This window comes from Mesoplodon densirostris, chromosome 9, assembly GCF_025265405.1.
Source record: "Mesoplodon densirostris isolate mMesDen1 chromosome 9, mMesDen1 primary haplotype, whole genome shotgun sequence".
Classification (NCBI taxonomy): domain Eukaryota; kingdom Metazoa; phylum Chordata; class Mammalia; order Artiodactyla; family Ziphiidae; genus Mesoplodon; species Mesoplodon densirostris.
Genome location: NC_082669.1, coordinates 54,460,344 through 54,474,919, shown reverse-complemented (window position 1 = coordinate 54,474,919; position 14,576 = coordinate 54,460,344). Strand labels below are relative to the sequence as shown.

At 37.7% G+C, this 14,576-nt stretch overlaps 1 protein-coding gene across 1 annotated transcript; it reads right to left on the bottom strand.

Annotated features, from left to right (window-relative positions):
- Positions 1-263: 263 nt before the first annotated feature.
- On the bottom strand, positions 264-11,856 carry PDK4 (pyruvate dehydrogenase kinase 4). Its single transcript, XM_060107833.1, has 11 exons — positions 11,538-11,856; positions 10,404-10,545; positions 9,270-9,341; positions 8,331-8,515; positions 8,076-8,162; positions 7,543-7,620; positions 5,106-5,182; positions 3,215-3,313; positions 2,906-3,016; positions 2,604-2,717; positions 264-1,417 (listed from the first exon to the last, which is right to left on the bottom strand). The coding sequence occupies exons 1-11, from the start codon at positions 11,650-11,652 to the stop codon at positions 1,274-1,276; spliced, it is 1,224 nt and encodes a 407-aa protein (XP_059963816.1). The 5' UTR covers positions 11,653-11,856; the 3' UTR covers positions 264-1,273.
- Positions 11,857-14,576: the final 2,720 nt, after the last annotated feature.

Here is a 14,576-nt window from a genome sequence, read left to right as displayed (position 1 = left end):
TTCCTTTGTTTTTTCATTTCTTCTCTAAGAGGAATGTGCTAGACTGCCCTGTCAACCTGCATATTATACTTGAACTCCCCCAAAGTTCCATATGCATTACAGCTTTCATGCATTAGCTCTCATTCACAATGATTCACAAATGAAAGCATCAGCATCGATAGCATGAAAACCTCTTACTTGCAGGCTATTTGTTAAAAATACTCTAAGAAGTATTTAAATTCTAATGTTCTTGAGCTATTGGTTAATTACAAATTTTTATCAGACATGTTAATGGTGAAGTGTAGAGAATATAATTAAATATATAAAAAATACATCTTTTTAAGCCTAGAAAATAGATGCCTTTGGATTACCACCACTGCAGTGTAGAGAACAGCCCTTCCTACTGAGTTAGGTTCTGAATGCATGATTTCTTTCCCTAACACTGGTTTTTCCAATCTACTTCTGTTTCATTTATAAACAAAGCAAGGTGAGATTTTGCTATCAATTTGGTAATTCTTCTCTCCCTCCAACCGCCAACATCCTGAAATCAGTGCATATTTTAAAATTCAACCAAGACAAGGCACCTGGCAATAAGTGTTCACTTCTTATTTGAGGTGTGAACAGGAAAAGCAGCATAATAAAGGCACTGTATTTATCAGAAGGGGCTTTTTCTGAGTTTTTACATAGGCCCATGCCTTGGCTGCAACTTAGAATAAAATGTGTTCGCTCATTCCTCCTCATTCAGAGTAAATGTTATTTCAGTCACTGGTTTTTCATCTCTAGAGTGCATAGATATATATGAAATGTATGTTTACATACATTTCTAATCATGTAGTATAAAATAAGCCCTAGTCCTCTGAATGACAGGAAAGTACTGGTACATTGACACTTGATAATCCATAAATACCAGTATCTTGTAACATCAACCAGTGGCCTAAAATATCAGTCATTGAAACTGCTAGCCTACATCTTCACTTCTCACTCTTTCCCATTCTTGCTGATAAAGAGATGGAACACTGAGGCTTATTTCTTCTTCAGGATTTGATATAAACGCATACATTGTTCTAAGTTAAGAGAATAAAGAGCTGGCCAGCCATGAACCCCTGTAGTCCTGCACTGTGCTCGCCTGGGTCACAGAAAGGAGCTTTCTTCCTCTTCACATCAGTGTTCTGACCAAGGAGTTTTTGTTGCTGTTGTTTGTTTTTGAGAAAACAAGAGTTCACATGCAAACATTGAGGAAGCAGCACTGGCATAGACCCACTTTGATCCCTTTAAGCGTCCTGAGGGTCCCTCCTCACACAGCCACTTTTTCCTTTGCCAGGTTCTTTGGTTCCTTGCTTGGGATACACCAGTCACCCGCCTCACTGCTCGTCTGATAATGTTTGAAGGCTGATTTGTTGAAGACTGGGAGTGTCTCTACAGACTCAGAAGATAAAGCCTCAAAGAAGGGGGAGGAAAAAAACCAAAGAAATTATTCACCACATAATTTGTACCTGAAGTGATTATTCAAAATAAATTCAGAGGTAAGTATTCAAACATTCAAATACATTATTTTAATTGATTTAGTAATAAGAGCACACCAGGGTCCATGGTATGCTAGGCACTGTATAAAAGAAAACTGAAAAATAAGTATTATCTGCACCCCATAGGGGCTAAAATAATATATATACAGTTATAAATTAGGTAACAGTATTTGTGCTCAATAGTTACACATGTCCCTTGTTTGGATATTGCTGATGCCATAGAGTTGAATAGCAATAGGCAAATAGGTTTTCCAGGCAAAACCTTTGTATGTGTGATAAAGTGAGAGTCCTAACCTGATACTGTTGATCTCTTAAAATCTGATACTATAGATCTATAATATGTTAACCTTTTCCAATACTTTGAAGACATTTTTACTATTTAAGAAATGAATAACTATTTCAGGTGTTCTAAGACCATGCGGCAAATGGGCCCATTTTCCCTTGCACAAAATGGGAGCCTAGAAGCTTAATGTTTTAGTTGTTAATAACTGTGAATATATTTTCATTTGAAATAGTTGGCAAATGATTAACAGCATCAGGACAGTGACCTTAACAAATAAATTGAGGCTTTATCAGAAGTGGAAAAAACATGTACCAAATTTTAAAGTTTAAACAGGAAATGCCAGGCACCCCACTGACAACTTCTGAGCAGTCAGCTTTCCTCTCCCTGGATTTCTAACAAGGTCAGCTTAAGGTCTTGAGTATCTTGATATCAGTTGTTTTCTAGTCTGAAATATTGTTAGCATATATGTATTTCCCACAAGTCTAAGTAAAACAGAAGTATAGCTATTCTTACAGATGCCGATAGGACTTGGCTTAAAAAATTCAAATGAGCATCTCCTCACTCAGAAACTAATGCACTTCTTGGGAAACAATTTAGCTTCACTGAGGCAAGTAGCCTGGCCCACTTCCTTTTTGATACGTTACCACATTAAATATTAAATAATATATCTACACATACCAAATAGAAAATATAATGACTTGTGGTCATTATTTGCACTAACTCAGTTTGGGTATTCACTGTGGACCGTAGAACTCAGGGCTGTAAAAGCAGCAGTCTTTTCAGAAATACGTTGTGGTTTTTTTGGATTTAAAGGATACCTTTAAGTAGATGACAGCATCTGTTCCGTATCCTGGCAAAGAGTAGAGATTTAGATCTCCTTGAAAGTACTTGGCATAGAGACGAGAAATCGGCAAGCCATAACCAAAACCGGCCTAGAAGGGAAAGATCAGTTACTGACAAAGTGGTGAACATGATCACAGGAATACCAAATGCTTTCTCATAACCCCCATGCCCAATTTAACTAAATTGATTATAACTTGCCTAAATACTTCCTTGTAATCCTTGCTCTACATTTAGAAGTAGGAGGCTGGGATGAACTTAGCCATATAATTGGTCTTACCAAAGGAGCATTCCGGGAATTATCCATCACAGGCGTTGGTGCAGTGGAGTACGTGTAACTAAAGAGACGGTCAATGATCCTCAGGGGAACACCACCTCCTCTATCTGAAATCTTAAACAAACAAACCAGTCATCAGAGCTACACATTAAAAACAATACGCATTTGTTTATATAAAAATGTCTTTCCTTCATTTAAAAGTCACCTGGTGTACATGACTTTGATCTATTGTTCAAAGCAGAGAGCTTTATTATTATTGACTCTTGAAAAAATTCTCTTAAGAAAGACTCAAAAGAAAAACAGAATGATTACCTTAATTGTAAGATCTTCTTTTCCCAAGACAACAATCACCTCAATTGGTGTCAGGGAAGGCCAATTTTCCTGGTGTTCAACTGTGGCCCTCATTGCGTTCTAAAGAAAGCAAAACCGTAAGGAATTCAATGGCAGGAGGATGAGGGACAATAAATAACTGTTTTTTATGTTTAAAATGAAAGCAGCACAGAGGGTAATTCAAAGTTCTTATTTTATTTTTTTAAGTTAGTAGTAAAATAGCTCTGTAAATAGCCATTTATGATTGTGTCATGAAGGAGGTATAATGAAAAGTATTCATTTACCATGTAATATAGCTACTGGGAGTAATGTCTAATGGAAAAACAATTCTGCTAGCTGTCAAGTTCTTATTTGTAAGCTTAATTTAAATGTAGAAATGGGTTTTTATAGTCCATTTCCTGGCTTTCTCTTTTCTGACTTTCCATTACATTTTACATCTAAGCACCAAAGACGGGTACATAACAAATAAACAGTGAATCATTGAACCAATTTATTGGCTTTTATAAAATTTGCTGGGAAAAGGTTGTTACTATTTAAAAGGATAGTAAATAATTCTAAATTAAATTTCAATTTGCATTTGATTATCAACTTTTACCAATGATGGCAAAATAACTGTATGAGTTGGACCATTCAATTTAAAAGTAAATCAAATCAACAAAAAAGCATCTTTTGTCCTTGAACAGAGAAGAAGCTCAAACAAGTTTTCAGATAAGTAGATGAGTCTCATACAGATAAAGTTTTGGTTTATTTTACCCATTTTCCTCTCTACCCTTCTTCTGATAGGTTATCTGCTTTCTGGTTTCTATACAATAATGTTAAGCTCTAAGCATTAGCTGAAGAGAAATAAAATAGATCAGATGTTTGTAGTACAATCAATACCTCATTGCATTAACATTAGAATAAGTTAGGAAACAGTAGGTTCCGGGAAGAGTTACATCAGAATTAGAAGAGGATTTCACTTTTTTTGAAGACTTCCTCCTCTCCAGTCCAGGGGACTCTTAGGAACCATCACAAAGCTTCAGGTGTTTTCCTATCTTTTGGTGCAAGTATAGAGTTTCAGTTTGGGCTCAGAACCTGGGACAGGATTTGATTCTTAGTACCTGGCTGTCCCAGACCAGTAACATCCACATCCTCTAAGAGCTTGTTAGAAATGTAGATTCTCAGGTCAAGAGTATCAAAATGTCTGGGACAGGCTTAAGAATCTGTGTTTTAAAAGCTCTCTAGGTGATTCTAATGCACACTAACGTTTGAGAAGCCCTACCCTACTGTTTTGCTATGGAAGGTGTGGACCATGGATCCGCAGCATCACCTGTTAGCTTATTAGAAGTTAGTAATCTCAGGCCCAATCCCAGACCTACTGGATCAAAATCTGAATTTTAACAAAACCCCCAGGTGATTCATATGCAGATTAAAGTAGATCACTGAAGGAACTGACTGTCCTTTGAGTATATTCTAGTCATAGGTTGGGACCCTGCCACCTCCAGTAATTCTGGACCTGAACCTCTGGATTTAGAGTTGGACTGGCCTATGGGGATGGAGATAACAAGGCCTCAGTCACTGAAGCATTCACCCCACGACCTTCCTTAATGAATGCATGAATGACTAGTGCTTTGTTGGACACCTGAAAAAATAATGGGAACAGGGAGCATTGAGATATAGTGACTCATATTGTGCATTCTCAAATACGTGTTGATGCTACAAGGAACTGCATGTACCCTTTCAAACATTTGTAGCTTCTCTTTGTTAGGACACAGAAGCATGCTTGGGAGAAGACAGTGAGGCTCCTGTTCAGTAGGGAATGATAAAGGAAATAAAAATGTAACCAGTTAACATTTAAAAAAAACAAAATTGCAATTATTGTGAAGTGTCTTACCTTGAATAGTTCAAAGAGCATATGATGAAGGTGAGACGAAACATACACAATATGAATTGGTTGGCCTGGAAATTTTCCTAGAAAAAATTAAGCTAATTTAGAATTAATATTTCAAATATTAATATTAATTTGAATATTAATATTTCAAATGAAACAAAATATTTCATTAAAATAAACTTTCATATCTATTTGATTAATATTTTAGATTTAAACAGAATTGGAATACTCCCCATCCTCCTCACTCTAAAATCCTACCTTAGAAGCTCCCTTTAAACAGTAACCACAACTGGCTTATGTTCAAAATGCTATTACAGTTGCTACCTTGTGCTCTGTGATTAATTTTTGCATTTCTCTACAAATGCATAAAGTCAGATAAATGCAAAACAAGGGTGCTCTAAATTAGATGACATGGATTAGTTATTTCTACTTTCAAAACTTTTGTACTGGACAATTGCAGAGTTAAAATTATACGCATCTTAAAAAAGAAGAAAAATGTAAGTTACAGAATAACATCAAAATTGATGCTAGCTAGCTATAATTTTAATGCATGGGAAAATAACACATCTGATTATTCTTTTTTTTAAATTAATTTATTTAATTTTTGGGCTGCATTGGGTCTTTTTTTTTTTTTTTTTTTTTTCTTTTTGCGGTATGCGGGCCTCTCACTGTTGTGGCCTCTCCCGTTGCGGAGCACAGGCTCCGGACGCGCAGGCTCAGCGGCCATGGCTCACGGGCCCAGCCGCTCCGCGGCATATGGGATCCTCCCAGATCGGGGCACGAACCCGTAACCCCTGCATCGGCAGGCGGACTCTCAACCACTGCGCCACCAGGGAGGCCCTGCATTGGGTCTTTGTTGCTGCGTGCAGGCTATTCTCTAGTTGTGGAGAGCGGGGGCTACTCTTCGTTGTGTTGCATGGGCTTCTCATTGCGGTGGCTTCTCTTGTTGTGGAGCACGGGCTCTAGGCACGCGGGCTTCAGTAGTTGTGGTTCACGGGCTTAGTTGCTGCACGGCATGTGGTATCTTCCTGGACCAGGGCTCGAACCCACGTCCCCTGCATTGGCAGGTGGATTCTTAACCACTGTGCCACTAGGGAAGCCCCATCTGATTATTCTTGATTTTTATCAACTAAACATAAAATCCCATAGGCTAAATATGCTTAAATTTCACCAAGAGGCTAAAGAAAATAGAAACAAAAACCTCATAATACTCTGAAAAGAAAAATAAAAGTATTATTCTTTGGTGTTCCAGGCCTTGGCAAAGTTTGAATCAGAAAACAAGGTCTGGCACAGTTCCCTCTTTATTTCATCAAACAGTTCAAGCAGTTTATCTACAAGTATTATGCAACAATGCTGTTAATGCTTAAAAATATTTTTCAATCTTTATTTGTACTCCTACTTTTAGTTTAGCAATCCATTACATTTCCCTATCCCCAATCCATGAGTTTAAGCTACTCTTAATGTGAGCAACTTGATTTTAATTCTCACCAACAAACATTGTTCCTGTATAACTATTACTTGAAAAAGATGTTTACTTTGAGTTGAAAGGAGGTTATTCCAATTTAACTGTCTTGCTTTGAGAAGCAACTATGGGATAAGATAAAAATAGTGCCTTGCATTCATCCTGTAATTACTTCATTCAGTGTGGGAAGACCTTATCCTTTTAGGTACCCTAGAGTTGCAGCTATTGAAGTATGCTCTGCTTCCAAAACAGTGATATATACTTATAGTGAAAATTAAAAAAAAAAAAATTGGTAAGAACATTTAACATGACATCTACCTTCTTAAATATTTAAGTGTACAATATAGTATTATTAACTGTAGGAATGGTGTTGTACGGCAGATCTCTAGAACTTATTCATCTTGCATAACTGAAATTTTATACCCACTAAATAGCAACTCATCTCCCTGCTTCCTTCAGCCTCTGGCAACCACCATTCTACTCTCCGCTTCTATGAGCTTGACTATTTTTGATGCCTCATATAAGTGCAATCACAAGTATTTGTCCTTCTGTGACTGGCTTTTTCTTATAGTGCAATTTAAAGTGTTTTTGTTTTCAGATCTGATAAGTAACCTCTTTAGGCACGTATCTCCACTACCAAGTGATTCCTCCTAATCTGACCTCCTTATTCCTGTATTCTGTAGTAAGCAAGCTTTCTTTGATCAAAGATATTGAAACTTAGCTGCTACTCTAAATCCTAAATTATCTGTTCAAACCATTCTTCTTTATGAATTTTCATTAGCAACTGAATATACTCAGTTGGAACTTTCCAGTTGAGATAAAGAGAACCTTGGCTTCAAAACAAAATGTGTACAAATTTTAGGCAAGTTCAGAAGACAAAAAAGGAACACGGACATTGCTTTGTATTTACAAGAAGTAATCATACTGGGAGAACACTGAATTTTCCATAGATAAAAATATATTTAATTTATAGCTTACCATTCACTTGTGTGAGCTTTAATTCTGGAGATGTTAAATAATACTGATTACAAAGCATCTTGGAACACTCAAAGGCATCTGGAATGGAAGGGTTTTTTTCTATAATGATTAAGTGAATTTATGCCAAGTAAAATTTTCAAGTGATCTTCAGTGTATACACTACCCTTAATCCAAAATATTCATTAGAGTACAAGTTTATGTGTATGGAAAAATAAATTTTTAATATTTTATTGAAGAAAAAAATGAACACAGTGTTTAAGTTATAGCTGTTGCTATAGGAATATGTGCACTTCAGATATCAAATATAATATATGAGAATATAGCACATTAGCTATTGATGTTTGGATTTTTTATAATATAAGTGAATATTTAAACACTTGACTCTCAAAAACAAAGGACCTTCATTACAGTATTTATAAAAACATAAATGGAGCACTCTGAATAGTAGTTCATTCAGAGTCACCTCAACAGTAGATGTGTCAATCAGATAATGTACATTTTCAATAAGGGAAATGCAGAAACCTAGAAATTACCTTGGACCACTGCTGCCACATCACAGTTTGGATCAATGCTTCCAATGTGGCTTGGGTTTCCTGTCTGTAAGTCACTAAATATAAGGACTGTTGAAAAATAAAAACAAAGAATATTGTTATAAAAATCAGGATAATAATGAATAGAACTACCTCTGAGAAAGAATGTGATCCACCAAGTAGTGAAATATCTACTTAGAGTATGGCTTATATTCTACACCCATCTCTATATATCACGACCATGATGAACTAACTTACTGTGCTGGTTCATCAGCATCCGGGTGGAAATACGGTTCATGTAAAATCGATCCAAGAAATATTGAAGATTTTGATTGGTGGCTGGGTCAACTGTACAGGCATCTTTATACTCTAGGATTCCTTGTGCCATTGTAGGAACTACATTATGGTGTCTATTTCGAACTTGGATGAGAGTATCTACAAAACTAAGCCAAAACACACATATGGTTAGTAGAAGTTCAAATAAGTTTCATTAATTTATATTTCTTAGATTACTTCAAAGAAGGTAAAGCCTTTCTCAAGTACCCATCCAAGCAAATCAAATCATACAACGTTTGGATGAAGCTTTACTAAGACTCTCCCTACAGATTCTTTGACTACAGTAGAGGAGATAGCTTCATAAACAGATTTATTTTGCTTTTAGCTTACATGTAAAATATCAGCTCTGAGTGGTATGTTCATTCCAGTTCACTAAGCTTTCTCTTTAAAAAAAATAATTAAAAAAATAAGTAATATTTAAGAAGGCTCTAGAATGCCACTGTGAAAAAAACTTCAAATTCCTTGTAAGATTTAGAAAAGATTCTTATTTCTCATTCTTATAGCTAGAAACTGTCAATTACTCTGAAAGAAAATGTGTACTCTACAATGACACCAACGTGCATTGATATTATGTAACAGTAAATCCTTCTACAAATCGAATCATCATACTAAATTTAGAGTAAAAATAGATTTCCTTTTTTAAAAAGTCCTCTACACTTTTCATCCTCAGCATCGTTTACAATGCCATAATTCTCTATTGCTTTTAAAAAACCAACAAGCCCAAACTTGTCATTTGTAAGGGGGTAGTTATTTATTATTCAGGATACTATTATAAATTATCCTTTAAGTGAGGTCTTAAAAAAATCTGATGTTTAGAAATAGTCAAAGTTTTAGACACTTATTCTAATGCATAAAACTTACTCTGATAATGTTTTCTGGTCCTTTGGGCTTTTCTCGTGGAATTCCACCAACTCCATCAGGCTCTGGATATACCTGTAAAGTGACAGGTGTGCTTTAAGTTTTAAAATTGAATAGTCACTTACAAGTGGCTGAAAACAGATTGCTTTTTTCCAAATGATTTGAAGAGAGAACGTATTATGTTTAAAATTAAAACTTTCCTCCAAGACATTTGGAAAACATATGTCTTAGAAAAAAGAAAGCTACAAATTTAACCCTCAACTTGCTAACTTAAAATTTATGTTTAACTATCCTAGATCACTATTCAGTTTTCTGTTTTGTTTGTCAATTGTCTTTACTTTTATAGCAAAAGCATTTAGAAATGACTTTTACAGAAAGGCTTCATATTTTTTTCCTCCTGTATTCATTCATAGGTGAATAGAAAGAAGCCTTGAAAGCAGCAGTAAATACTATGGATTGAATATGTTTCAGATTGCAATTGTTTAATGGGTGCATAATACATATATTTTTTAAATCAACAAACAAAAAGTTGTACAGTCAGTGGGTTAGGGTGAAGGTCTGGTGCATATCTGCCTCAGTGCATAACCTGGCTCTGTTCTCTGAAAATCTGGTCCTTTGGTTTACCTACCCTCTCTAAGTCAGTATCCTTATTTGCAAAAGGAGATAATTACTGACACTGAGTGCTGGCTGTGTGCCTGGTACTGTTCTAAGTGCTTTTAAAATGAATTACCTCATTTAATTACACTCAGATATCCCTTTGAGACATATACTTTATTCTCCTCAATAATAGATGGGGGAATTGAGGCCTAGAGATAAGACACTAGGCAAGGATTCCACAACTAGGAAAAGAGGAAGGCATGATTTGATCCCGGGCCTGCTTTGTTAATTGGTTTGTTAATTGGTTTGTAAGTAACAAAGATTAGGCCCTCTCTAAATAGTAGTCATTTGTATCTATTTCTAGGACAGGATTCTTTTTGCAATATCAAACTTACCCTAAATTAATAGAAAATATATCTTTCAAAGTATTTAAGCTTCAAACCACCTGTTTTCCAATTACGATGTTAATATATTATAAGAATTCATATTCAGATAACTATCTTAAAACTAGAGATTGTTTCAGAATGGTTCACCACTTACCAGCTTTTAACTAATTGCACTGAAGAGGTATTTACTAATCCATCAGGGAGGATATAAATTTCCTTCAGGATATTGGCTAGCCTCACAGGCAACTCTTGTCTCAAAAACACAAAAGAGGTTTTTTCACATGCGTTTTCTGAACCTGTAATAAACTGCATTTATTTAGTTTTTGGAAAAAAGTATATCTAAATTATATATTTGAGTAGCATTAACTATCCAATAGTGAACACACATATATCTATTACAAAATTATATTTCACTCTCAGTTGGGTAACTGCTTATAGATAATTCAGGAGTAAGCATCTTCTTTATTGTCTTTTGTCTTTTTCTTTCTTTCTTTTTTAAAAAGTGACCAAATATGGGAATTACTGTTTTCTCTTTTTGATGAGGATTCACTTCCAAGAAGTCATAATATCCCAAGGCTCTTAGCATTCATAAAAGAATGCAGGATTTAGTCAAATCACAATGTCAGGGAGACAACATCCTTCACAGAGTTCTAGATATGAAACTGCAGTGAAGGGAAAAGGGGTGGGGTAGAAGTCCTGATGTTTCCAGACTAGTGATAAATAATACCACATTTAAATCCTTGAAATTTTCTTTATAAGATTTCTGCAGAAAGTTTGTAAATATTTTCAGCAGTAATGCAAATATATAGATAACGATAAAGCTAAAGAGACAAAGAAATTTGTTAGGAATACAGAGAGATGAACCCTGTGGAGGGGTGGAGGGTGGCTATAGGATAAAATCTCAGTTAATTCAAAGCTACTTTATAATATTAGGAATCTTCTCCAAGAAGTACTATGCAGTGAAGGAGGGGATGAAGTTTCCAGTTCATTGTTAAATGGTGACTGAAAGCAAAAACTATTTTGATTGAAAACTTTGGACAGAAAGAATAGGAAAGATGAGCTCAAACCATCCAGCATCAGGGGCTGCAAGTGGCCTTGACCTGCAGGCACAAACTGTCAGAAAGTAGGCAGATCTAAGAAAGGCAAGGTGTGCTGGCTTCAAGGTTCCAGGGTTCAGCAGGAAAGCGGACCCCAGGTTTTTTAAGTAATGAGTCCAGCCCTCCCTACACCGGGTCTGAAAGTTAAGGCAGCTCCCCAGTCCCCGCCCGGGCCCTACGTCCCCACTCACCGAAGTCCAGCAGCTGCTTCATGGACAGGGGGGACGGGCTGTAGCGCGAGAAATGCTCGACCTCGCGGGGTACCAGGGAGCCGGCGCTGCGCATCACGAAGCGTGCCGCCTTCATCTTGATGCCCACCGTTCCTGGCACGAGCTGGGGCTGGTGTGTGGGGTGAAGGCTGCGGGGAGCAGGACCTGGGGCCTTTGAAGGGGCGGGGCGCGTTCGGACGGGGAGAGCAGGTGGCTGGCGGGCTCGTGCTCCCCGGCCTGGGCTGAGGTTCGGGGGTGCTTCGCGGTGGAGGAATCGGGTAGTGAGTCGATGGAGCAGTAGGTAGCTTGAGACTCAAGTTCGTGTCCAGTCACCACCCGCCGCCTCCCGAGGTTTTATTTGTTTCCCTGCACCCCCGCCCCCCCGCATCCCCCGCCCGCGAAGCTCCAACCGGGAGGAGCCACTGGAACTTGGAGAGCTTCCTGAGCTTGGAACCGTGCCCGTCAGCTCAGATACGAACTTTGGGCCCCGCCTCCAGGACGCGGAGGCCTGGCACCCGAAGCTGTGAGGCGTAAGGGGACAGCAGGAAGCCAAAGCAGCCGTCAGGAGGTAGGTGGGCTCAAGATCAGCCACTTGGGACAGGACCCCGGATAGCGTGGGCTGGGGCCAGCCCAGACTCGACCTTGTTTACAAGTGAGAGCCTGTCTCAATGTCACGCATTCCAAGCCAGAAGCTATTTCCAAGAATCTGGGCTCGGAGATGTCATTGGTCCTTGCTCGGAGCGGGGCTTTTACAGTAGCTAATCAGCTGCGTCCAGAAGTATGGGCTTCTCTGCCATTGGACAGCGAAAAGAATAAACAGCCTAGAGTTCTTACAGCGTTTTTCTCCATCGGTGAATAGCACAAGTTGGGAACTGGAAGTTCCTTTTGCTGGGACTTGAGGAGCAGCCCAAAGTACGTTTACTTTTTCTTGTGGCGGTAAAAAGCCATCAATTTGTTTCCTTCCGGTAATACATTCCTTCCATTAGGCTTAACTCGTTTAATTAAAAACAAGATTTAAAGGGGACTGATTTGTCAGTTTGACTCTTTTTTTTTTCTCCAGAGCATTTGCTCACTCTGTCCTCCTGTATGAAATGTCCTTTATCCAAATCTTTGCTTAAGACATTATTTTATACCAGTAAATGTCCACCACAAACTGTGTGCTGCAAGATATCTTTCCTGATTGCCTCTCCCTGCTCCTTCTTACAAATATGGCTTTTGTCACTTATGACATTATATTGTAGCTATTTATGTTCTTGTTTTGTCCCTTTCTGAACCTCTCCCCTGAAAGAGATCAGGTTTGGGACCATCTCTGATGCATCTTTCTGATTCCTACTCTGCTTTGTTGCTACTCAAGATTAGACAGTTGTGGAAACATGGGGAAAGTTCCAAATTGCATCTCCACTTGGAGATAGGTTTTGATACCACTATGATTTATATCTTTGTATTCTGAATCCTTTTTTACATATGTGCATAGCTCCATGAAACAACAACAACAACAAAAATGTTCAAGAAGTCAAAAGACTAAATAAAACTCTCTGATGAAGCAATTTAAGGTAAAAAATCCCTTCCTTTTTCTCTAATGCATCCTAAGAATAGAAGTAAAAGAAAAGCATTCATTTGCTTTTCTTACCCTGTGTGTGGGATCTGGAATAGGCAAAAATATATATTACAAAGAATTCTACTCTTTAATCTGAGAGGAAAGGCAATGGAAATGATGCATTATAAGCAGGTTTAATTTAGGAAAGCCCCATTGATCACTTGACCTGACTTCCTCCGCAGTGCTCCCATATGTGTGGTGGGGTGACTAAAGATCAGGTGAAGTCATATGATGTTCATAGAGATGGCTAAGGGCTAAATATGAACTGAGGTCACCAAACTTTTGTGTGCATGTCATCCCATCCAACAATATTTACCAGGGATTCTCACAGTACATTACATTCTTCTCTGTCATTTGTCTATGACAGGAACTGCTGTTCGGACTGGCAACAGTTATAGTAACTGGGCTGGGATAGACAGGTCAGGTTGTGTACCCAGTTGGCTAAGGTGCTATGTATCACCATGATTAGAATGTGACCTGGAAAGAGAGTTGCATTTCTATCCTCAGGCTGACCTCAGAACTTGGAGGTGATCCAATTGCTATAAAAGTAAAGGAAAGGGAATTACTTAGGAGCAATGTGTATGGACAAATCTGCACATTCATTTGAGTAAAGGGTAGAGCTTCAAGAGTACAAGTCACACTTTTGCCAAAGGACTGGGCATGTCCAACGGAACAGAATGTATCAAGACCCAGAGGAGAAGCCCATTCAACTTTTCCATCTCTAGGAGCATATTCCAAAGAAGCAATTAAAAATATATGTAACAGGAACTTCAGAAGCCATGATGGAAAGATGAACAGATTTGACTACAGAATATTTAAAGTTAAAAAAATGAACAGCATACTTGGAGAAAATATTTTCAAAGTATATAACAGACAAATGATTTCTTAAGAAATGGCTATTTCAACACAGAACAAAATAGACATGATCTGTTCCCTCATGGAGATTTTAGACTTGTGGGGGAAATAGGCATTACAGAAGCAAATGGACAATGAGGGTTATGAAGAAAATTCATATGAAGAATATAATTGGCTGTAACTACCTTAGATTTGTGGGCAAGGAAGGTCTCTCTGAGAAAGTAACAATTATAAGAGATGGAGCAGCCTTCCATTGGGGCATGAGAAGGGAATATTGGTGAAAGCATATTGGTGAAGAGATGAGGAAAGCAAGGCCTAAATCAGTATTTGGTCTCTGATGTTTCTTATAACTGGTGCTTTTAGAGGATACTAGCTATCAGGAGTTGGACTGGATGCATTGGTGGGTGCAAAACCATTTTCTCTCAAGTATTGCAGACTAATAGTGGGTGATAGAAAACAATGGTCAATTTTTTTTTTAATTTATGGGACTTTTATTTAATCCCCAGAGCAAAAAAATTACAATCAGTGCACTAGAAAACAGTTCATAAAAGAGATTTGATCAATGTGTC

Excerpts from the sequence above, each read along its gene's own strand:
- PDK4 (XM_060107833.1), bottom strand. The coding sequence starts at position 11,652 with ATGAAGGCGGCACGCTTCGTGATGCGCAGCGCCGGCTCCCTGGTACCC. Across the intron at positions 7,621-8,075 it reads TGTGGCAGCAGTGGTCCAAG|ATGCCTTTGAGTGTTCCAAG; the intron begins GTAATTTCTAGG and ends CTTCCATTCCAG. Across the intron at positions 3,017-3,214 it reads AAGAAGATCTTACAATTAAG|ATTTCAGATAGAGGAGGTGG; the intron begins GTAATCATTCTG and ends TGTTTGTTTAAG.